At 40.5% G+C, this 25,253-nt stretch overlaps 4 protein-coding genes across 4 annotated transcripts in view; 2 read left to right on the plus strand and 2 right to left on the minus strand.

Moving 5' to 3' along the window:
- Window positions 1–19,255, minus strand: part of LOC145413419 (uncharacterized) — a 109,655-nt gene extending 90,400 nt beyond the window's left edge. The window contains exons 1-2 of the mRNA XM_080283104.1: window positions 19,244–19,255; window positions 18,207–18,337 (exon numbers count right to left, since the gene is read on the minus strand). Coding sequence (XP_080139230.1) covers window positions 18,207–18,337; window positions 19,244–19,255 — 143 coding nt within the window. The remainder of the gene's footprint in view (window positions 1–18,206; window positions 18,338–19,243) is intronic.
- Window positions 5,235–5,570, plus strand: LOC145413406 (larval cuticle protein 16/17-like). Its single transcript, XM_080283093.1, has one exon. The coding sequence runs from the start codon at window positions 5,235–5,237 to the stop codon at window positions 5,568–5,570; it is 336 nt and encodes a 111-aa protein (XP_080139219.1).
- On the plus strand, window positions 9,715–10,041 carry LOC145413378 (larval cuticle protein 16/17-like). The gene has a single exon (XM_080283057.1). The coding sequence runs from the start codon at window positions 9,715–9,717 to the stop codon at window positions 10,039–10,041; it is 327 nt and encodes a 108-aa protein (XP_080139183.1).
- Window positions 19,256–23,412: 4,157 nt separating the features above from the next.
- LOC145413440 (cuticle protein CP575-like) lies at window positions 23,413–24,232 on the minus strand. The gene is made up of 2 exons (XM_080283130.1): window positions 24,212–24,232; window positions 23,413–23,712 (listed from the first exon to the last, which is right to left on the minus strand). The coding sequence occupies exons 1-2, from the start codon at window positions 24,221–24,223 to the stop codon at window positions 23,500–23,502; spliced, it is 225 nt and encodes a 74-aa protein (XP_080139256.1). The 5' UTR covers window positions 24,224–24,232; the 3' UTR covers window positions 23,413–23,499.
- Between the last annotated feature and the right edge of the window lie 1,021 nt (window positions 24,233–25,253).

Genomic DNA, 25,253 nt, shown 5'->3' on the forward strand with positions numbered 1-25,253 from the left:
AATAAAGAGAAAGATAACTGACACAAATTTCTCTTGAAATATTACAGTGTTTTGAAAAGATGTACGAAAATGAAGACAAAGCGGGAACTGTGAAGGATGTAAATGAGAAAACTACTCACAGATGAGGAAGGCATTAGAGGAAGATAGAATAAAAATATAAAATTAACAAGGAAGTACAAAGGGGGGGAAAGTGCAGTTACTGGGAATTGGTGGAAGATTTGTAAATCTGCCAGAGTCGGAGAACGCAAAGGCAGCAGATGAAAACGAATTTAATGCTGACATGATAATTACGATGGAGAATTTAAAGTGAATTGTTTCTGAGACTATAACAGAAGGGATGGGTGAGTGGATCTGTACCAGGGGAACTGATAAAGACAGTGACTACTCTGCTGTACGGATGTAAAATGATCATAACAAATGCAAAAACAATAGAGGAATTAGTCTGTTGGGTGTTGTAGGTAGGTCAAATTATACTATATAATGCTGATCGATAGGGTAAGAAAGAAATCAGAGTGGCTGGTGAACGATGAGCAGAGTGTGTGAATGTACTTTTAAGTGGGACAGAAGGTTGGTTGCAGTCATATAAAAAGACCAGTGTTGGAGGAGTGGAATGAAGATATTTTTGGAGTATCTGACCTCGCTCCACCCGCTTACGAGGAAGAGCCTGTCACAGTTACATAAAGTCTGGGCTGAGATGACCACACTATAAAGAAAGCCCTTCCATTTTCTAAAAGCCTTATTCCCGGAGACAGGGGGAAACAAAACTGCCCACGCCGTCCTTGCACCTTGTTGGAAAAAAGTAAAAGATGCAAGAAGTGGAAATATAAGTCCTCTCCTTCGTATACTAAAGTTTTAAAAAATGAGAACAAATATGAACTAGAGATGAAATCCTCCGAGGATGGGGTTTAGATAGTTGTGTGGATGCGATGATGGTGGGAAATAGTGCGAGTCCATGGCCAGTGTCTTATGAAAGAAAATAGGGTGTGATGCCTCTGTGTGAAACTGAGTTGAGGGCAATGGGAGATAAGATATTTGATGATAAAAGGAGGCTAACTTTGGACCAAAGACAGAGCAAGTGCAGAGGAAGTTTCCAGTACTAGATGGAAATTAATTGTGGGCACGTGTGAACTCATTGGTATTCCAGAACATAAAGTGATAGATATATAGACTGATAGATAGGTCACACACACACACACACACACACACACACACACACACACCCACACACAAATAGATAGAGATATATATAGATATATATATAGATATATATATATATATAATGTATGTAGATATGTAATAATGACCTCTATAGCCTTAGCAAGAACATAGGGACCGTAGGTGATATCAAGTGAATGGATGTTCTGTGTGTTTGTTTATAATATGTTTATGCATACACATGTATGTATGTATGTATGTATGTATGTATTTAGGTGACAGTGTGCGATTTTGTGACTGTCAAAATGAAAATGAGTAATTATCAGAGTGAGGATGAAAGTGTTTAAAAGTGTGATAGATTACGTAAAATGGATAGGATTGAGAGTATGACAGTGAACGAAAGTGCAAGTGTGAGAGAATACGTTAGATGGAATGGAGTGAGAGTATAACTGTGAGTGTAAGAAACAACGTACATGATTCCTCAGTATTAAAAACATTCCAAGAATATTATTTATAATAGGTAAAAAAATGAATCTAACTAGTAAAATTCTGATTACCTGAAATTCCATACTTTTTTGCGAAAATCGCTAACGGTTATTTCAGAAAGAAAGAAGGACAACAGGGAAACAGGAAGTGGGAGGGGGGAGGGAGAAAGCATCCAAGTCCTCTCATGACTGTCACTTGGCTCTCTCAGGTCAATTGGCATGACAAGATTCATTAAAATCTGTCAGGTCATGTAGAAGGAGAACAGAAAGACAGACACAGACAGACATACAGACAGACGACGAGCGACAGATACACGTAACCCTTCCGAGTGATATGCAGAGGTAGCCATACTAAAAAAAAAAAAAAAAAAGATACTGGGCCTTAATTCTCACTTCATTTCCGGGTTTCATTATTACATTTTTCATATAACTGACCTTCTCTTTATAGCTCCATCAGTGGATTTTTTGCAAATCAGTGGCTGCCATTATTGTGTGGAATCATTTCACTATCCCTGTAAAACTTCAACAAGGCTTACTTCTTCTACAAATTTTTCTCGTTCATTAAAAAGGGTAATGGCATCATCTTATCTTTCATGTCCCAATTTTGAACTAAGAATTATTCAGACTATGATTATAAATTTGGTTCTTTAGTACCTGTCCTCCATGCGTCGTTTCTCTCTCTCCCCCTCTCTCTCTGTCTCTCTCTCTCTCTCGCTCGCTTCATATCTACCTCTTGTATACAGTATTTTCCTCTCGCCCTGTATCTCATCTGTCCGTGTTTCTCTCTCCCTCTCTCTCCTTTTCTATTTGTTGTCCTTTCTTCCTTCTCTCCTACTTCCCTTTCTTAGTTCCTTTACTCCTTTATCGTCGCATCTTCCCTTTATCTTCATTCTCTCTTCCTTTGCCTTCCTTTCTTTACATAGATCACTTCTGTTCCCAAGGCCTCCACACCTCACTCCATCTCTCCCTCGTGATTCACATTCCCGCTCACATCGTTTGTTCCACCTGAGTAAGCTTCCCCCTGGTCCCCCTGGCTGCTTCTGACTTTGGAATGTTAAGGGGATTCCATATGACTATCGCATACTGTTCCGCATTTTCCCATTGACAGTAAGGTCATGGATGGCTGTAATTTGAGAGACACCAAAAACGCATTGCACACCTGATTGCAAACCCTGCGCACCAAATAGTATACTAACATAGGCCACGCAACACTACTGGCATAAAACATCTTAAATGCATTATAACCATCAACGCCGATTTCGAGAACAAGTGATATGTATAGTACAGGGTGATTGATATGTGACTCTCCTCTTTCATTGTTCCAGGTGTTTTCTCGTGTTTTGTGGGAATGGCTAAGCGTTATCAGTGTCTGACGTGTAATTTATTCATTTTTTACTCCCAGTCCCAAACATGCCCACATCAGCAGAATGAGCCATCCGCACAGCACATACTATAATATCAGGAAAATTTCTAGTGAAGCGCTTTATACTGACTGCCCTTACGTTGTCATCAAAAGTTTATCTTCGGACACAAAGCTAGGAAAACGAACTTAACACACAGATATCGTCATTTCACCTACACAGTGATATCATATACACACAGGTCATTGTCAGTACTACGAAAGAACTTGAAGGTGGAAGATGAGGCAGGGTAAGAAACTTGTACAAATTCGAAGGGCAAAAATTTAACCGCGTTGTTACTTAGAACCAAAAGTGACTTGTAATACACCCACAAAAAATTCAAGGTCGAATGTTCTCATCCTGGTCCCCCAAAAGAACTGACGTGAAGGTCAGTGATGGGGTATATATGGAGAGGATGCACCACACTCACCACAACTGTCCTCGCTTCCAACACTCATCACTGTCCTCCTCGCAACAGCCAAGATGAAGTCCCTGGTAAGAATATAATTTTTACTGTCGATGTTCAACAATCAATTTTTATCACTCACAGTAACGTCTTGCTCTCTCTTAAAATCTAGGTAAGGATGTGAATTAACCTCCAACATTCAAAATCACCGCTTTATCAATCACAGTGTCATTTTGCTTTCTCTGAATGGGAGCTGGTCATGGTCTATCTATCTATCTATCTATAGCACGACGCCCTAATCCCGCAAAGGGTGGCCGCAGACAAAACGCCTCCAAGTCGCTCTGTCACCCACCATTTGACTACCCTCCCCCCAACTCACCCCCCCCTCCCTCATATACCTCTCAACTCCATCCCTCCACCTCATCCTGGTCATGGTACAGCGAAATATTTAAAACTGATAGTAATGTCAATAGTTACCATGCTTGTAGTCATGCATTACATCCTTTGCCTAAATAATTATATCATTTCCTTTTCTCTCTTTTCTGTGGCGACCTTTATTCTTAACCTAAATCGCTTACTGTTTCATGTCTACTGTATATTAAATCTATTAATACAATACCTCTCCACCAGCACAATATTTCTGTTCCTCATATTTGCCTTTTTGTTTCCTTCTAACACTTTTCTTCATTTATTTCCTTATCACTAACTTTCCATCTCCCATCTCAGGTGACCTTGTATAAGACTACCTACCTGCTCACCTCCCATACCTCTCGCTTCTCATCTACCACTGCCCTCCCTCCTTCCCTTCACAGTAACGAGAAGCTCCCGAAAAATGTCTTGTTGTTTTAGAAAGGTTGCATGTTTGGGTGACCGATGTTTGGTTTGTCTCTTAATATTCACGGACACCGTAACATATACAGTACGTAACATATACAATTCAGTTTCATTACGCTTTGTTTTTACCGCGTTCACACACGACTCTCTTCCTGGTGCATGCATATTTAACGTCTCGTAAGTGGAGAAATACTGATGACACTGGAAAGAAGAAAGTGCATGCTTTTATTATCACATTTATTATTGTGTTCTTTATAGTTGGAACGCCTGTGTGTGGATCATTTCATATAAGAGTTATCTTTAACAATATATTTTTAATCCTGGAAATAATTTTAAAATTTCCCAGTGGTAGTTTTACTTTTTGATAGAGTACACCTTGCAAAGCTTAGATTGCATCACTCTGACCTCTTCGGCATCGAGGTTAGATCAGGGTATGGTGGAATCACAAATGACAAGTGTCCCGCTTTATAGAAAAAATCCGACACAACATAAAGCATAATGGAGCACTGCAGAGTACATGCCACATTAAGGCAGACACAACATCAACGGTGTAAAGAACCTATAGGACGACCTCATAGGAGCAGCTGCTTTACCTGTGGTCGATGGCTCTACCCGGTCAGTTGGACAGGGTTAAGCAACAACAACAACAACAACAATTACTATTACTACTACTATTACTACTACTACTACTACTGCTACTACTATTATTACTACTACTACTATTACTACTACTACTACTACTACTACTACTACTATTACTTTTTGTGTTTTCATATTCAAATGCACATTTACGTTAAGGGTAAGAGCATTATCTTAAATCTGATAACTTCCTAATTTCAGGGAGAGTACTTCATAGTAACGTCTCAGCATTTTATGCATTGTTAAGAAATATGTCGTATAACTTTCTTTACGTCTTGGTGTCCTACCGTCGTGATCATAAAAGATTTATCTGATATGCAGATCGTGTTGGCACTGGTGCTGGTAGCGGGCCTGGCCATGGCCCGTCCAGGTGACATCATTGACATCGAGGAAGACAACATGGAACACGAGCAGGACGGCGTGGCGGGCGTTGCTGTCACCGGCGAGTACTCTTGGGTAGCGCCCGACGGCACAGAGCACGTCACCAAATACATCGCCGACCATCTTGGCTACCGCATCATCGCGGACGACGTGGTTGAGGTCAGGGCGGTCGAGGTCGAAGAAGAAGACGAAACCGAGGACGACGACGAACAGGTCGAGCCTCGCACTGCTGACGAGGACGACGAAGATGACGAAGAGGATGAAGAATAAGACGAGCCTTGTGTTACCAGTGTTGTTGATATGCTTCACCAGCGAAATAGGTCGACCCTGGATGACATGGTTCACATTAATTCTGTGGTGACCTGCAGTTGTCAATCACATATATAGCTATTTCTCCATTCTCATGTACATATGATTTCATCGTAATCCATAAATAAAGTCATATTTTACTACATAACCAGTGTAATTATAATATGCATCCTTATGTCTGCTTGGGTATAATGATATCTGCGTCAACTAATAGTTACTTAATGACCTAGCTGGAGGATCTTTAAGAATTTAATTTATTGTTTTACAAAAACTGTATTCATATAATTTTCTTTCATCTCTATGAACGTTCAGTTTATGGTGATTGTAGGGAGGAGATATTTATGGTACCTACTGAGAATTCATTAAATGTCCCTTTCTCATCATTTCACACACTCTTGTTGTCTCAGTAAGCGTCAAAATTCTGGGATTCATTAACCTTAGTGCAGCTGGTAACCTTGTGATCCAGTGAGCACTTACGTTGAAATAAAATAAAATCTCCATCAAGCCAGGTGTACAGTCGCGTTCATGAGTCCTGATAAACATGTGGGCGTGTTGTCTACTTTGGTGTTCACGACTGTACATATGAACTTCTTAATTTTTATTCCTTTTCTACTGGACTTATTGTTAGAAGCAAACACTACGTAAGGAAGTGGCAGTCTGTAAACAACCTATCTAATTTCAAGCACTTTTCTTTCAGGCATTTGACTCTTTGATTGCAGTACTCGTGTGCAAAATAAAATCGCGCGTCACAATCTGGAACAAGCTGCAAATTTTCTGTTCTCACCCAACATAATAGTTATGATAGTAATTGACTGTTTCAGCGCCCTGGATTTCCCATAAACACAGTAAATTGTGTTATATTAGTTGAATTAAAATGCAAATGAACGTATTCGCAGCTGAAATGTTAAGATCAGACAATTATCTTCCCAGCCATACTTACCTTCATATGCTGAAGCTAAATTTCCTACTTCCCCCTACTCTCACACTTTCTCTTAAGGAAGTGTGAAGGTCAGAGTGAACAAGCTTGTGGTTATGAGTGTGTGAGAAATATATAATGAATATGAATGAGACAGGGTTAACGATGTGTGAGAGTGAGCGAGAAAGTGAAAATGTGAGAGAAGATTACTAAATGCAGTGTTGTTAGTGCGAGTGGGTTAGTGTGTAGTATGAGACAGACTGTAAGTAAGCAACGGAGAGTGTTTGGCAGTGTGAGAATTAGTGAGGGAATATGTAAACGAGTGTGGAAATGAGAGAGCCAGATTGTGCGGGAAACTGAGTAGGTGAGTTAGAGGATGAGAGAATTTATGCCCGTAAGAAAAAGGTGTGAGAGTGGGTTATTAGGAGTGAATGGGAAATGGAGTGAATGGGAGTACGTGAGAGTAAGTGTGAGTGACAGTGAGAATGAGTGAGAGTGCTAAGACAGTATGAGGGATAAAATGTGTGTGTGTGTGTGTGTGTGTGTGTGTGTGTGTGTGTGTGTGTGTGTGTGTGTGTGTGTGTGTGTGTGTGTGTACTCTCAGACAATCTTATTTAGATTAGGAGAGACTTTGGGAGCGGGTTAAGGGTCAGGTAAGAATTTGGAATTCCATTTTGAGAACAATCAGCGAAAGGTCAAGGTCACGGGGAAAGGTCAAAGTCCTACTAATGTGCCTATAAACAAACTACTTGAGACGATTTTAATCTTATTTGTATCTAATTTGGTGGATGATCTGGGTCTCACTCAAGTGGATGACCTATTTGTTTTGAGAACAGTAGGTCAAATCACTTACTCTGTGCAATTTTTTACATTATTGTGCCGATCCATTGCATTAATCCTATTAAACTCAGCCAAGCCTAACACCGTTCACAGTTTCTTGCCTGTGCACCAAAAAGTAACATCTGCATCATTTACAGTCTAATAAGGAACCGACAGCTAATCAGCATACAATAGACTACAACTAGTGAGGTTTCCAAGAATGTTTTGTACCCCATTATTTATGCATAAATCCTGGAGCTGTACACAGTTCTGCTTCCATTTTTCTCACTTGAAGATGTGTATGTAGGCTATACAAGAAAGCATTTGGAATTTTCCAGCCTGTTTCCGAGGCCAAACAGTCTTCAATTTCTCTCATACACCTTTACTGGTCACCGTCTCCATACTGAATATTATACACGAGCTATCTCATTAAAGACCGGTGTGGTGGTACAGCGGCGATGTTTTTGGACATGCAGGTAAAAAAAAAAAAAAGAAAAAAAAAAAAAAAAGAAAAAGAAAAAAAAAGTTGTAGTAACAATATTCAGATTCATAAACATACCGCCCAACATGGGATGGATTCCGCGTCATCAGGACCGCAGATCACTGTTGTATTCATCCCATCACTACCTCCCCCACACTGACTGCTGAGGGGATTCTATATTTTTCGTGGCATATTCTTTCTCATTTGTGTTCATTCCATCACTACCTCCCCCACGTTGACTGCTAAGGGGATGCCATATTTTTCGTAGCATATTCTTCCCCAGTTTCGTAGTGACACATCAGAAAAATATTCCCGACCTTGAATTTGTATAAAGCTCAAAGCAAAACCCGTGCAGAAAAAATGTCTAAAACAGGATAAGTAATATTATAGGAAGCAAAACATCTTCACATCATATTACCCTGAACAATGACCTACAAAGCAAGTAACAAATACAATGTTCGATTAAACAGTCATATAACTCAGCATTAAACTCTGAAAAGAGTGATAAATGCAATTACCATTATAAAATATGTAACCCTCAAGAATAATATCCAAAACGAGTGACAAAGACAGTTACCAGAACATAGTCATATAACTCTCAACAATTATCATCAAAACGAGTGATAAATACAATTACCACTGTTATAAATAATGTAATCCTCAACAATTATCTCCAAAAACTAGAGTCAATATATATATATATATATATATATATATATATATATATATATATATATATATATATATATATATATACATACATAGATAAATAAATGTTAGTGCCTTCTGGCTAGGAGTTCCAGAATTATATTAACACACAAATGCCATAAACTCAGAAAGGCAGGAATATCATATACTACACCAAGGTTAACATAAGAAAAAAATGGAAGCCAGAAAATGAGGTAAAGATAGGAAGTTTTCACAGATTCATGTGGCCTTGTCTAACCCACATGGATACTGTGAGCCACATTTGACTCTTGAGATAGTGAGCTTTGGCAAAAAAAAAAAAAAAAAAAAGTCGGCGTGCTCATCCAGGTAGCCTACCCCGAAAAAGCTGGCGTGAAGGTCAGTGATGGGATATATATGGGGAGGATGTGCCACGCTCACCACAACTGTCCTTGCTTCCAACACTCACCACCGTCCTCCTCGCAATAGCCAAGATGAAGTCTGTGGTAAGAATTTGGTTTTACTGTTGGAGTTAAGTACTCCACCTTTATTAGTCAGTCTCAACTACGTCACGCCTTCTCTTAAATTTTGGAATTAGCCATGGTAAATTTAAAGGCAATGTTGGCGGTGACCTAGCTTGCTGTCAAGCACCACATCCTCGTTTAAATACGAGTAGTTCCATTAGTTCTTCTCTTTCTTTTCGTATCATTAGTTGCCTCCTATTGAGAGCAATGCCCATGCTTTAAGAAGGGATTATATACTAAACCTGACTTGCACTTTCTTGTCACTCTCACCTCCATCTCTCTCTTCTATTTCTGCTTTGGCTTCATATATTACTCGCCCTCCAATTATCTTAGGTTATTACTGACTTGCACACTTTCCCATATCCTTCGTTTCTCATCTTCCCTTGCGCTTCATCCCTTACATAACATTATGCACCAGCTACTACTTCACACCACAGCCACCTAAAAGTATCCTGCTGTCGTGGCAAAGTTGGATGCTCCTGTGCCATCCTGATCTGCCTTGCCTCGTGCTTATTCTGCTTTCTATAACGAGCTCGTTTCAGTTATATTTTTATTTCATCATTATCGGGTAAGCCTATGCTGGCTAGCACTCTCTCTTCCAAGAGAAGGTCCGTTCCTTGTAGCGGACCTAATTTTAAGTTATACAAGTATGCTCTGTATTGTTTCCCTCCCACTCTGGTCTTATTGGATTTATTTGATATGCAGATCGTGTTGGGACTGGTGCTGGTAGTGGGCCTGGCCATGGCCCGCCCCGGGGACATCATTGACATCGAGGAAGACAACATGGAACACGAGCAGGACGGCGTGGCGGGCGTTGCTGTCACCGGCGAGTACTCTTGGGTAGCGCCCGACGGCACAGAGCACGTCACCAAATACATCGCCGACCATCTTGGCTACCGCATTATCGCGGACGACGTGGTTGAGGTCAGGGCGGTTGAGGCCGAAGATGAAGAGGAGACCGAAGATGACGACGAAAAGGTTGAGCCTCGCACTGAGGACGAGGACGACGAAGAGGATGAAGAATGAGACGTGCCTTTCATTGACAGTGTTTTCATTAACCTGCTTCACTATGGAAATAGGTCGACCCTGGATCGCACGACACATACATCTCTTGTAGAGAAAATCCGTAGCATCTCAACAGCTGCGGTTGTCGAGCATTGATGTATAACCAGTTTACCATTCTCTTCAGCATACTGTATGTACATCATCATAAATCATGAATAAACTCTGTATTTATTGAACAGCTTATATCATTACAGTGAAGACCCACATGCTGATAGCAGTTTATGATTTCTTTGACGTCTAATATAAGATTGTGAAGACCTAGCTGGAATCTCTAGCTGACCAAGAATGCATTGAACTGTTTGGCTTTATGCATATTCGTATGATCTTCCATCCCCATGAGAGCTAGCATATATATTTTCTATTTAACAATTACTCTGTTAAAGCAGAGAGGCGCTACCTTTAATCTTCTGGGCTACATCACTGAGCTAACTTGTAGGCGAAGCGGGAACAGCGAGGTTTATGAGAAACCAAGATAAGGTGTTATGATTAGGTATTCACGTCTGTTACACACACACACACACACACACACACACACACACACACACATACTGCCTACTTGTATTCATATATAATGCTTTTACATACCAATCTATGAAAGAAGTGTCTGAAAGAATATCTCATAATACTCCACTAACCGTAATTTCTTCAGGAAAGTGCAAGATAAATTTTAGTCAACCTCCTCCAGTGTGCCCCTGCCAACAATGCTGTTGTCAGTCTTGTATATCGTATGAGTAGTAGTGATGTCATAACTGTCATTTTTATTAGTAAGAATCAACTGTTGTAAGATGTAAAACAGGAAGTTTTCTCATTTCTATAATGTATGTTTTCATGAGATCCCATGAATAATAGTTGTATATGATGAGGATTGTAACAGTATAAAACAATGTACTCCCGTCCAGTCAGCCTGACTCTTCGAAACACACGCACTTACTGTCCAGCTTTTGACCTACTGCTGATTGTGATCGCAAAACTGTTACATAGTTGCATTTCTAAAATTATTATTATTATTATTATTATTATTATTATTATTATTATTATTATTACTATTATTATTATTATCATTACTACTACTACTACTACTACTACTACCTTTAGGAAAATGCAATGCACAGTTTAAAGACGGATAAATTTTTCGGCACTGCTGGTTACGAGCAAGCGAGCAAGCGTAGCTAAGCGATGTTTACGCTACGTTCAGTTGAGAAATGAGCTGTCTGACACGAGCAGACCCGGCCCGACACGACATGGCCCGACCACGATGGTTTTCAGAGGCTAATAACTTTTCTACTCCGTGAAATAGAGAAGAGATTCTTTCAGCAGGTAGTAGATACATTCAATATTTTTTTTAGCTGTATATTAACTCATGAGACCAAAGAAACCCCTTGAAATCCCAGCTTTCCGAAGGAATGTACTGAGGGCTTCAACTGACATGCTGCACTATGAAACTGATTTCTAATATACTATAGCAGTAGCCGTGTGTGTGTGTGTGTGTGTGTGTGTGTGTGTGTGTGTGTGTGTGTGTGTGTGTGTGTGTGTGTGTGTGTGTGTTTGTGTTTTGGGCAGCCGAAACTACACATTCAGATCGCACCGAAAGTGGTACAGAAATCGCAAAAAAATCGTTGATGTGAAAAAAACATGGTCCCATCACGATTGAAAAACTTTTACTATATTTAATGAGTGATCACATTTTGACCAAAAATCGTCGCTCCTGGCACTCGCCATAGGATCTCCTTAGATTTTTTTGTCCACAGGTACAACTAAAGTATTTCGGACTTGCGTTCGGACAACTTGGGTTCCATTCCCGAAGCTGCAAATAACATGATCAATTGGTTAGCAGCAAAAAATCCAAGTGACAACGTTATACTAGAACAGCACATAAACGCGAGAGCCCTCCAAAGGAGCAAGTGCGAGGGGCCCGAAAGGCCCACTAGCACTTCTAATATACTGTAGCAGTAGCCGTGTGTGTATGTGTGTGTGTGTGTGTGTGTGTGTGTGTGTGTGTATTTTGGGCAGCCGAAACTACACATTCAAATCGCACCAAAATTGACACAAAAATCGCAAAAAATTTGCAGATGTGAAAATCTTGGTCTAATCACGATTGAAAAACTTTTACTATATTTAAAGAGCGATCACATTTTGACCAAAAAACGCTGCTTCAGGCGCCCAGTATAGGATCTCCGTAGAATTTTTTTCCCGTAGGTACAACTAAAATAAACTACAGCAGGGCGAGAGCCCTCTGCAGGAGTAAGTGCGAGGGGCCCGAAGGGCCCAAGAGCACTTGTAAAGCACTATGAAAATCACACATGCGAGGTATGAGTTGTTTTTCACTTTCATATGTTGACTGCACGCGTGAGTGAGTATATGTGTGCGTGTGTATATATGTTAGGACTACATATTATAATTACAAATCATAATAGATAAATAGATAAACAGATAGATAGAGAGACAGATAGAAGCAGCAAGTCAGATGATGAGAAGGAATTGTGTCTGCAAGAATCGAGCAATGCCAAACATGCTTACACACTCTTAACTCAAGGAATGCTTTATAGGCACACGATAGCGCCTCGTGACCATACACACACATACACACATACTCACACACAGGCTTCTAGAACTTTCCAACCACAGTGTAACACACGTGACACGACCCCTGCTACACCAGAATTTAGGAAGCAGAGGCAGAAGGAGACAGGCCATAGAATCGGCAGGTAGTAGGGAGAACGGCTTACCAACATGGAAGAGAGAGAGAGAGAGAGAGAGAGAGAGAGCGAGACAGGAGGTAGCTCGCGGGTCTCTACTTATACTTCACTCGTGTGTGAGAGATTTTGTTAATATTTCCAAGACAAATAAAAATAGTCCCATACTCATCTTTACCTCTCCTGTCATTGCATGACAAATGGGAACGAAGATTATCTACTTACAAACTACTCAAGTATAACAACCGCTCGTCCACAAGTTCAATATATATATAACTGAACTATATAACTTCTCTACAAGTTTATACAAAGTCCTTTATGAGATATATATATATGTGTGTGTGTGTGTGTGTGTGTGTGTGTGTGTGTGTGTGTGTGTGTGTGTGTGTGTGTGTGTGTGTGTGTGTGTGTGTGTGAGAAAAAGTGAGAAAGTAAATATTTTAGCTCAGTTATTCTTCTGTTATTGTACAAAGACCTCACGAGAAATGTCGAAAGTTTACACCAAGATGAAATCTTGATGATTGATATCTTTATTAAAAGGAAGACAAATGATACATTTGATATTATTCTACGGGGAGATAAATGATTGCTTACGGGGAAGGGAAGTCACCGGGAATCACACCCTACCTCAAACCTGCTGTGTTTCGAGGTTCATCATTGTGCAAAATTTCAGTTTTCTATATTTAAAATAAAGAATGATAGCTTACCGATGTTGCCCACTTCTGGTGCTCCCCATTTCCCAGGCCTCTACATCTTACCACCTGATATAACGAGCACTGAGTGACAATTCTCTCTCCCTCCAGTCAATGTGTTACCCAATGATTTACCAAAGAGTGACTGACAAGCTAACACCCATCCCCAACCAGTACCTTAAACCGTATCAGATAATTTAATGATATGTGACTGACAATTATTTTCCCCTCCGCAATGAAAGCCTCAAAAAATTATATATCATGGAGTGACTAACGAGTTGTCTCCCTCCACAGTCTCTGCATCGTATAGGGTGATTTAATGAACTATGACTGACATTTATCCCCTCGCCACAATCAAAGTATATTAAATGACTAATCAAGGAATGACTGGCAAGATAACCCCAGAGCTCTGCGTCTTACCAAATGTTGGATCCAGCTGTGCTGGCAGTAATGCAGTACTGTGACTTGTAAGATGAATTCATTTACTGATGGATTCCATGTGTTTACCCCACCCCTCATGGGTCGCACAGACATACAGACACAGTCAATCACTAATAATTATTATCCACCTTCATAATTTTTTTATGTCTCTCCTGATATAGTGTTCTTACTTTCAGTCAGGACGAGGACCATGATGAATATGAGCTGGCTGCAATATGTTACTTTGGCCCTGTGTGAGAATAAGATTTTCTCATCTAGCGATACAATGAAACATAAGTGATGCATTAAGAAAACTGCAAGTGCGCTTCCGTTGAGATGACTGCAAGGATTCTGCTTTACTGTGTACTCAGCATTAAATATGCTGTTTATCAGGGGTTTTGCCATAAATTATTATAATTTAGTTACTGCTTAAACGGAATCTAGGTGGTATAAGTATGGTATAAGTGACATCTATTAGACCGAAGCCATATTACCCGAGTTATTAAAGTAACGTTTGTATTATATTAAGTAGAATTTAATATTTTCTTATTATAGCTTCTACATTATTGTTAAAAATAGCCCATATTAAACGCCATACTGCATGCTTAGGAATGAAGACATTAGATAATAATACGTTTCTAGATTAGAAACATTGAGATATGATGACCCATTGGTTTTTCGAAATCAGTCAGCAAGACCACTAGCAGCTCTGGGTTTTCAAAGCCGACAGCGAGATATGAACGATTCATAACGAGCAGAGGCGCACAGACCAGCACTCGCCCTCATCAGACACACGTTCCAGCCAGTGTTGCTGTTTCGTGGAATTTCTCCTGCTGATGAGAAAAAAACAAATGAGTGACTGACATAGACGTGGACGAAACTGACGTTATTTCACACCAGTGTGGAAAATATTTCCACACTACTCATCTACATTATTTTTTAGCAATAAATGAAGTTTTTACATGGTTGATAGATATTGACAAGTACTGATACAGATCCCCCACAGTTAAACCAATGTAGGGTTTGTTTACATTACTGTCAATTAAAACGAGGAAGAACACTTCATGGGATTCTGTCTACAGCACCCATCGTGCGGCATCGTTACTGCTTTATAGAAAATTACAAACCAGTTGTTTACGAGGTGCATACCAACCACCAGCAGTCCACACTTTTCCTGAAATGTTAAGGACCTCCAGAAACAGTTTTGTGAATCGTGTAGAATTGATCTGTAAGAAATTTTGAATGTCTATAAACTTACTTGTCTATTGGTTAGCTATTTATGAGTATTTGATGAAGCTTAACTATCTTAACCTTTTACGTCAATACTTAAATCAAAATAGGCCTGAAGTCATTACAAATACTGTCTTGCAATGTTACTAGATACATTTTTAGTCAGTTGTACCGATAGCCACTTCCCTGTCATTCTTGGGCCATATTTGTCTTAGTTCCATTTTTCGCAAGTAACCAGTCACATCTCCCAAAATCACTCACAGCCGCGTAAAGATTCTAAGCGTTATTCATCAACGCTCTCAGAATCTCGTGTGTGAATAGAAGTACTCTCAAGACTTGATTGTGAATGTGAAAACTTGCTTCAGCTAGCAAAAGTGCTTCACCCATAGATCTCTAGTTCGCATATGCTGACTACCATTTTGCAGACATATTTAGAAATAAAAATTAAGATTGATCTGCATATATGATAGCCTATACATCGATATTTCAACGATGATTAGTACTTTCAAATATGAAAACTTGATTTTCTTTTTTTCCTTTTTTTTTCTTTTTTTTTTTTTGTCAATAGCAATTTTTTGGCAGTTGGGTTGATTCTTGGTGTGTGGGAGAAACTACTGCAGTAATTATGCTCTTGGTATTAGCCTACGAAATTCAGGTAGTTTGTGATTAAATCTATAATAAAGTTGGTAAATACACTGCAACATTATTTGCAGTGATGATGGGAGAGGGAGAAAGAAAAAAAAATCATTGAGAGCCTCTGAGGTTGGCTATATGAGGCTGCACCTCGCCACACTTTCTCAGCAGACACCAGTGTTATTTGTTGCAACTCGGTTATCCCAGGGTATGCATTGTTCACCAGCACTGCAATGCTACATTTTTCCAGTGTATAATCATCTCAATTACGCTTTCACAATTGCAGTTACAGCTTGACTCGTTTTAGTGGGATTGCCATGCTCACAAACTAAATCAATCGCAGGGCAGTACGATCCAGTCTATAAATCAATCACAGGGCAGTACAATCCAGTCTATAAATCAATCACAGGGCAGTACAATCCAGTCTATACTTTTTCTTTGTTTACCATCATCATAAGCACTGCAAATATGTCCGCAAGGATGAAAACGCCAAGGTTGATGGATTTGAAGTTGTTGTTGGTCTGCCTTCTTGCCTCCTCTAGTGCTTGTGAGAAACTCCCACGCCCTTGTCAGCTACCTATCATTCCTAACTGAGGCCGGGAGTTGTGAAAAATAATGCATGTGAGGTTTGATAAATAGCTCTTAAAATTTCTCACAGGCTCATGAACATTCATAAGGATTTACGAGTAGTGATAAAGACTTAGCAGCTTTGATAAATGCCGCCCCTGGTCACTGAGAACTTGTGGAATAATAACGTCAGAGCCAAAGTGGATTTGCAACAACGCTGGTGCAGTGTTTCCAGCTCTCTCTGAACCCAGTGGACTCACTCCATTTGGCCTCCTTGACAGTCAATACAACATATACCCATTAGCATATTAAATATAAATTTAATGCTCCTAATTTATCTGGAAAATAAAACATACGCCGTACTCCATGCAGTACCATGCCTATGCCATATTATTTACTCTTTGTAACTGACATTTCATTCCTTCATGTTTTATATTCGTTACCATTGCTTCTACATAATCACCATGTTTGTCTTGGTAATATTATCAGAGCCTTGTGGTTAGATAAACAATTGTGTCACATCGACGGTTCATTAACGTAATTTAATGTGATAATTTTCTGATAGTTTGTTCTTCCATCTTGTAATTACCTATGATCTTGTGGTTATCTGATCTGAACTACAGACTCTTAAGTAATCACACAGTTATTATTTACACACCGTCTAAGTAGTTGTAAACAGCTGGTTGCCGTGAATTATGGAAGGGATGTGTACTGAGAATCACTGGATCGCTGCCTGTGTTTCTCCCGAACATTGAGTCGTAAGTGCAGTGTGATCTTTTAGAGTTGTGGGATTTGAGTAATCGTAGAGAACAAAAAAAAATTCGTGCTAGCTCTCATGTGTTGCTGATCCTTCTTAAGCTGAATAAAATGGTGTTGTTGAATCAAGAAAACACTAGGTTATTATGCATCCTTCCTCACAACTGTACCTCTTTCTCAGTCAGTCTTCTGTAAATCTTTTGCACTAACTTGGACCCGACTGTTGTCCTTCTGCAGCCTATTTCACGTAGTTCAATGGCAGAAGACAATACCATGGCTCTACGTGTTTCCATAACATTTCTTCGCAACTAGTATCAGTATGTAGTACTATTATCTTGTTACATCTTGGTATTCAAGATGAAGACTCTGCGATATTAAACCAAGTTAGAGTAAAATGGATATAGGTTTTCATTATGTCGATGAAATAATTAAAGCCTATCATTAAATGGTATTATGCAGTCACATTTCCGTGATTTATTGGTTGACATTGCTGATTCCGAAGTTATTGGCCCTCTGTATGTGTTGTATTTTATGCTGGTACCGTTGCAGTACATCTTTACTCACTAATATTAACTGTTATTCTAAAAAAATAAGGTTCACTTCCCAGTTTTTTGACAGAAAATAGTACACCTAATAAATCAAACTCCTAAAACAAAGCTCATCATTTTTTTTATTATAGGAAAAAAAAAACTTGTTTCAAATAACCATTTATTTAATAAGTACTGCACGCAAAAACAACAATGAAGAGAGTACAGAAAGAAAGATGAAGATGAGAGAATACAAACACGCTACAAAAAAGAAGTCTTTATGTAGTCGGTCCTCGGCCACAGAGAGTTTGACTGCCTCGATGGTTGACGTTCAAGTGGCACTTCAAGGTTCAGGTGGTGTTTTGTTGCCTTGATGGTGTTGAGGTTCGGGTGCAACTCCAAGGGTCATGTTATCTGACTGCCTCGATGATGCTGGTGATGAGCTTTCAGCGGAACTCCAAGGTTCAAGTGGTGTCTGCCTCGATGGTGTTGAGGTTCAAGTGGAGCTCCAAGGTTCAGGTGGTTGTTAATTAACAAGTCTGTAGCCGAGGTGGTCGGCTACGTACTTCACCTCGTACTCGTTACCGTCGGCTCCGATGGCCGAGTACTCGCCGTGCACAGCCGTGCCAGGAATGCCGTCCTGCTCGTGCTCAAAGTGGTCGTAGTCGACGTCGATGATGTCGCCGGGGCGGGCCAGGGCCATGCTGACCACCAGAACCAGGGCCAGGAACAGCACGGTCTGCAGGGAAGCCGGAGAGGCAGGGTTACACAGGGTGAGGTAGGGTTAGGCAGATGGCGCAGTGGGACACAAGCAAGGCAGAGAGAGCAGGAGAAACCATGCTGAATCTGAAGCTGGCGAAATAACTGCCAGATATAAGAGAACGGTGAGCAAGGCAGAATAAGTAGGAACAAAGTCAGGGGAGAAGTTAATCGTGGCAAACAGGGGTATGTAGAGCGTGACGAGGGAAGCGGATGGAAGTGAGAAGAAACTGGGGAGGCGGGAGGAGAAACACTACGAGAAAAGTGGGAGAAGTCTGGGGAAAGAAAGCGAGGTAGAATGAGGGTAGTAAGTATAGGGGAGAAAGTGAGCAAGGAAGAGGAAGCAGAAAAATTGAGGGAGGGAGAAAGGGCAAGGGGAAGTGGATGTCTAAAGCTGAAGATGTGGACGGAGTAGCACTGCAGGAAGTGGAGAGGGAAGCAATTAACAGGGTGGTAAGTGAAGGGCATGAGGTGGAAGCGATAGGTGTCTAACTTCCAACAAATGAATAGGAAGAAAGTTCATATCCAGGATTACTGTTCAGGGGGGACACTGGCTACTTAGTTACAAAAGAGGAGGGGGCCACGACAGTTAGTTAAATGTTTCCCCCTTCCCCCCTCAATTTCAGTTTGTGGCAGGATATTAATTTAAAAATGTAAGTATATACTATTTACCTTAATGCAACTGAATAAGAAAAGAAGTCTTCATAAGCAATTTCATAACCATATGTGAAGTGCATCCTTCACACTTTCATTATCTTTCATTCCCAAGACCCCACCCGTATTAGTACGTCCCTGGAAGGAACGTGTACAGTCTGAGGACTTGGGAGGATAAGAAGAGTATGTTCAGACTGGGGAAAAAGTTGCATAAGAGCTGAGCAGGACTTACCAGGAGCTTCATTATGGAGGTGTAGGTAGTGGAGAGGGAAGCTGCTGTGAAGGAAAGGACAGTTAGGTAATTGTGGTGTGGGTGTGGACAACCACCGCCATATATACCCACCACTAACCTTCACTCAGTGCCTGTGACCTCTGACGTCTGCCTTCATCCCTCCTCGCTTAACTTTTTTTTTTTCCACTTTTTTTGCCTATTGCTTAGCCTCACAACAAAATAGCGAATTATTACAAACTTAATGTAACGGACAAAAAAAGGATAAGGAATGCAATGAACCAATCCTTACTATTTTTCAAAAGAATCCATATTACTATAAATGCATTTGATAAATTCATGCCATTCAAATTACTGACACACCCACCTGATAAACGAGCTGACGACCTTGTCTCAAGCGTTCAACTTCGTTACATCAACCATATTTTTTTCACTACAGTGTGTTGAGTACTTCAACTTCTAGGTGGGTCTGCATCTTCTTGTAGTCTGTGGGTAAGCAGTTCACCTTATCTGGGTATACTTTAGTACTACAGTCTATCTTGTACCGTTAGGAAAGACAGGTCTCTGGAAGGGTTAATGGCTGTGTTGACTTGCTGGCCCAGAATACTCATGAGCTTACTGAACTGACAGTTAGGTTGTAGAAGCTGAATTGAAACAATCAATACATATATATATATATATATATATATATATATATATATATATATATATATATATATATATATATATATATATATATATATATATATCCATCCATCCATCATCTAATCCTACATTGCCCCATGAGGAGCGTAGGAGCCCGGGGATAGGCAGTTGGCCGACATTTAAGATGAGAGTGACCAACCTCACTCATCCCTGAGTGGCATTACGTGAGCAATAAACCTCAACCATTCCTTGGATATAAACCTTCACCGGCTCAATCCGATTGGAGCACAGTAATTAGCCTACCCACTAAACCATCAGACGCCAAAATTTGGTTATATGGTTACCATCCTGCGTAGTAAATGGTGTCCTGGTGTACAGGAAACCATTTGGCTTGTCACTCAGTGTAGAGTCATCCATAGGCAGAAGGAAGAGGAAAGAATGGAGGACTGAAAGACAGAAGAGGGAATGTAAAGTCACCCGTAGGCAGAAGGACGGGGAAAGAATGAAGGAAAGAAAGATAGATGAAGATGGAAGGAAAGAAGGATGGAGGAGAGGACAGGGCAGACACCCGAGAGAAGCACTACATTGAGTGAGTTGATGGTGAGCGCCCCCACATACCACAATATATATATATATATATATATATATATATATATATATATATATATATATATATATATATATATATATATATATATATATATATATATATATATATATATATATATATATGGCCGCATCAAGGTGGAAAATGGGGTGGAAGTACACGTGGAGTCCCAGACTCTGTGCTCAGATTTATGCCAGTTAAACCCTTCCTTGTAAGAGGGTCTCCTCTAAGACAAATAAAATCGTATGTTATACCAGGAACAAAATTGTTAAAGGTCATTGTATTGAAGAAATCCATTGAATTTTGCAAATTTTCCGGTAAGAATATTTCGTTAATGTCTTGATTAAGCTTCGTTCTTGGTCCTGGCAACACACACTCGTCTATACACTGCTAAAAAGCTCCCTATCCCATTCACCATGATAGCGGAGCCTACAATAGGCCCATACCAGTACCTTGCTTTTCGTCTTGGTTCATTTATGTGCTTCTTGGATATGTATTCTTTTCCTTTTTGGCCATTACTCAGTGCCATTTACTACTTGCAAAATGTTATTGTTTGCCGAGCTGTTCACGTTTCCACTCAGTCGTAAACAGTCAGGTTTTTTTGCTTAATTGTGCTTTGTCTTTTTATTATAGTTCTCCTCCTGTATCAGCTTGTTTGATTTTCTTAATATTATGCTTCCTTCCAGCTGTATCTTTGAGCCAGAAGGATCTCACCTTAGCTGAGTAAGTCGTTAGATATTACCCAGAATATAATAACTGAAATGCCCAAGTGCCAAAGACACAGCGTGTTTCATTCTCCGTAATTTGTATTCTGCGAATTATTACCTGCCATATTGTGAAGGGAAAGAACCGATTTTTTACGTGGGGGACGGAGCGGTGAACCCTATAGGTGCCACTCACTATAAACACGGGTCCAGATGAAGTACTGCTGCCGCTAAAAATTTTGTGTACCTACGTAAAACTCTGGTGTTCTCTCTCCTGAGGGCTGTTCCCCAGGAGGGGTGGCCGGGGTGAACTGCTACCAATATGCAATATTTCGTGTTTTTGTAAATTAAAAGTCATGCCAATCCATAAAGGTTTTGTCCAGGACTCCTTACGGCTGCCCCCTCCACCCCACCACACCTCCGTGGGTGGTGACCTAAAACGTGACCCCAGTAAAGATCTACCATTGTGCAAAATTTCATTATCATTGGTAAAAAGAATATGAGGCATTGTCCCTTCTTGAGGCCACCCTCCCGCTCGTGGGGGTTGGTCGAGCATCCCACCCTGCCAAAAAGCTGACAGGGTGAGATGCCCAAAACACGAAATCTTGCACATCTAGCAATGTGCAAAATTTCTTGTTCGTAGGTTAAAAATAATTGCCGTGCATAATGACTTTGCTGGGACCCCCAGGGATTCGTTCCCTCGACCCTCAGTGGTTCCACCCTTCCCATTTACCTACATGCAAAATTTCATGTACTTCAGTTAAAAGCTTTAGCCGGACATAACGATTTTAATCAAGACCCTCGGGGGTCGAATCTTGCTTTTAACCTGGCGCGAGAGAGACTTTACCATTGTGGAAAAAGTTCGCATTCCTATGTAAAAAAAAAAAAAAAAAAAAAACTCTCCTAATGGTCTTGGGTGGGACACATAGGGGCCGTCACCCCCGCGAGGGGTGTTCCTCGGGGGTTTCACTTTGCTTAAAATTAGGGGGTGAGGTCTACCACTGTACATTTTTTTCCCCTAATATTCCTCCCATACGGCCTGTATCCCATTCATCAAGAAAATACAATAACTCCGTGAGTGAGGGAGGGAGGGCCACACTCAGGGATAAGCACGATATAAGGCAGCCCCTGTGGGTGTGGTAAAATACAAGAAATTAAAATATTAAATTCTTTATCATAGTTAATTTACTTTTTGTTATATGTATATAGATAGATAAGTTGATAGATACTGATATAGTTATGTAAGCATTGACAAATAGATATATAATCCTCTTCATCCCTCCTCTTTTTTTTTCCCACCTGTAGTTGAGGTGAGGTAGGGTTAAGGAAACAAGGAAAGGGAAAGAATATAATAGGGGGAGAATTATTAAACAGCATATCCAATTATATATGCCATAAGCCCAATCATTCAAGCCCCCGATATCCTGGCCTCATCTCACTGGTATACCTCTACACGTAGCTTCTTAAACATGCATCGTACAAAGTCAGTCCTACAAAAAAAAAAAAAAAAAAATCGTTTGTCAAACAGTCCTTCGTACATCCTCGTGATTTAGTGAGCAAACTTGTGCGCGTTTGATGTAACCCAAAAATCTTCAGCTGAAAATAGAGATGGGCATCGGGTCGCAAAGTTCTTCAAGTTCCAACAAAAGTTTTCGAAATAGGGAAAAAGCCTTAACTCCAATACAAATTAACTGTAGGGAGTTAAAACAGCAGTATATACACACACACACACACACACACACACACACACACGTATGCGCGCGAAATGAAGGCATAATGATGGATTCCATTTCATGATTAACTGGTTCTGCACTATATTGCCCTCTTAATGCTTTTTATCATAACAGTTAATATTAATGGCAATTGGTGCACTCGTACTTTATTTTTTGTCTGTTTATCTCAAAATAAGACAATCATTGCACAAAGAATCAACGCCTTTATTAGTTTATATTCTTATAACACAGTTACAATCGTCTTTTCCTAATAGCCAGGGTTGGTGAAATAACACATAAGTGAAAAATAGTTTATGAAAATGATAAAGATAATAAAAACAAAGTAAGCTACATGAAAACAGAAATGAAAAAGGGAGAAGGCACCGTAATCAAAGTACCAATTGACCGTATCACTTGCCTTCCCTCACTATGTCTGCCTTGATGTTGAGGCATAAGTAGAATCCCAAGGTTCAGGTGGCTTCTAACTGCTTTGATCATGTTCAGGTTCAAGTGCAACTCAAAGGTTCAGGTGATGTCTGGCTACCTCGATGGTGTTGAGGTTTAAGTGGAACTCCAAGGCTCAGGTGGTGGTTAATCAACAAGTCTGTAGCCAAAGTGGTCGGCAACGTACTTGACCTCGTACTCGTTACCGTCGGGTCCTGTGTAGGAGTACTCTCCGTGCACAGCCCTGCCCGCAGTACCGTCCTGCTCGTGTTCAAAGTTGCCTGTGTCAAAGTCGATGATGTCGCCGGGAACGGCCAGGGCAGTGCTGACCACCAGAACCAGGGCCAGGAACAGCACAGTCTGTAGGGAAGACAGACAGACAGGGTTACACAGGGTGGGATAAGGAAAAGCAGAGCAGCAACAGCAAGGTACTGGAAGCGGGAGAGGAGCATGGCAAGTGCGCAGGCATTAAAAAAAAGACGTTAGAGAACAAGTACAAAAGTACTAGATGCTGAAGCTTCAGGGCCCTATAGTTAATGCCCTAGGTGTCGGGTGGAGTGGGAGGGTGATTCTGTGTTGTGCGGTGTGTGTGACGGTGGTATGGTGAGGTGTGGTGTGGCTTCGATAAAGTCTATGGGGGTGGAACACTTCGCTTTTGAATATTATTTGCAAGAGACAGAAGGACAGAGACGTTCCTAGTGATGGCCCCTCATCTAAAGACAGAAGGAGGGTAAGGAGAGCACGGGAAGAGCAGAGAAGAATAACTGAAATGCGGAAGGAACAGACATGAGGAGTGATCTAAGTTGTAGTGATGTTTGATGACAGCAGTGAAACGAGAGAATATCAGATGCACACTTACCAGGAACTTCATGACGGCGGTGTGTATGGGCAGAGGGGAGCTGCAGTGAAGTCAAGGGCAGTTTAGTCGGTTGTGGTGTGGCTTAGGACAACCGAGGCCATATATACCCACCACTGACCTTCACTCGCTGCTTTTGACCTTGTCGCAGTCCTGCCATCCTACTCACACCCTCTGCTTTGTTCGTGATTTTTTCCCTATGTTAGCTAAGCCCCTCAGATATTATTTTCAGCATTTATTTTTCTTTGCTTTATGGGTAGACTCAGTCCCTTCTGACATATAAAGCACCTTCTTAATTCTAAAGTGAGTTCAGACTTCATGAATAATAAATGTAAAAATTGCCGCCCATTACATCCAATTAATCGTCACAAATTAACGTCTCTATAATCACAGACATGTTTTCCCACCGTGCCGGCAGCCGAGCACTTAACTATCCTTGCAGGCAGATACACCCACCAGGAGGACAGGCTGCTTTTCTTCCGTGTTCTTCCTATTCCCAGCATAAGTCTAGCAAATGAATGAATAACCTCTTAATATTCCACGTCAAAATTTATGTTCATATTTATTCACTAACAGCAGGTATGCATTTACCGGATTCTAAATCAGCCCATCCAGATACTGGTAGGTAAGCCGCGTAAATTGAAAGACACAGTTCTATTGCGTCAATACGGCTATTTACATACACTCGAAAAGAGACGTAAAGCCACTAGTTCTGTTACACGGTTCACATGCTTACTCACTCGTCTGTGGGTGCGAGTGTTTTTTATTTTTATTTTTCGTGTGTATGAGTGTGTGTGCTTGCGTGACTAATGTATGCATGGCCGTGTGATACCACCGTAGTGTACTGATTATCGCGGTTGAGCCGCGAACGCTTTAACTCCTCCTAGATTATATGATGGATTTGAATTAAACTTCTCAAGAGAGTTGATCAGCTTCCAGGAAAGGTCTTTCACTATGTACAATGTTCCGACCATGATGTTTAGAGTGTGTCAGCCCCCCAAGCCAAATTAAAAATTCTCAAAAATAATGGAATGAAGGCATTTTT

The sequence above is a fragment of the Coenobita brevimanus genome, chromosome 96 (assembly GCF_032717465.1).
Source record: "Coenobita brevimanus isolate Jiangsu-jjx chromosome 96, ASM3271746v2, whole genome shotgun sequence".
Classification (NCBI taxonomy): Eukaryota; Metazoa; Arthropoda; class Malacostraca; order Decapoda; family Coenobitidae; genus Coenobita; species Coenobita brevimanus.

What these genes read in the sequence shown, in the direction of transcription:
- LOC145413406 (XM_080283093.1), top strand. Translation starts at nt 5,235, where the DNA reads ATGCAGATCGTGTTGGCACTGGTGCTGGTAGCGGGCCTGGCCATGGCC.
- LOC145413378 (XM_080283057.1), top strand. Translation starts at nt 9,715, where the DNA reads ATGCAGATCGTGTTGGGACTGGTGCTGGTAGTGGGCCTGGCCATGGCC.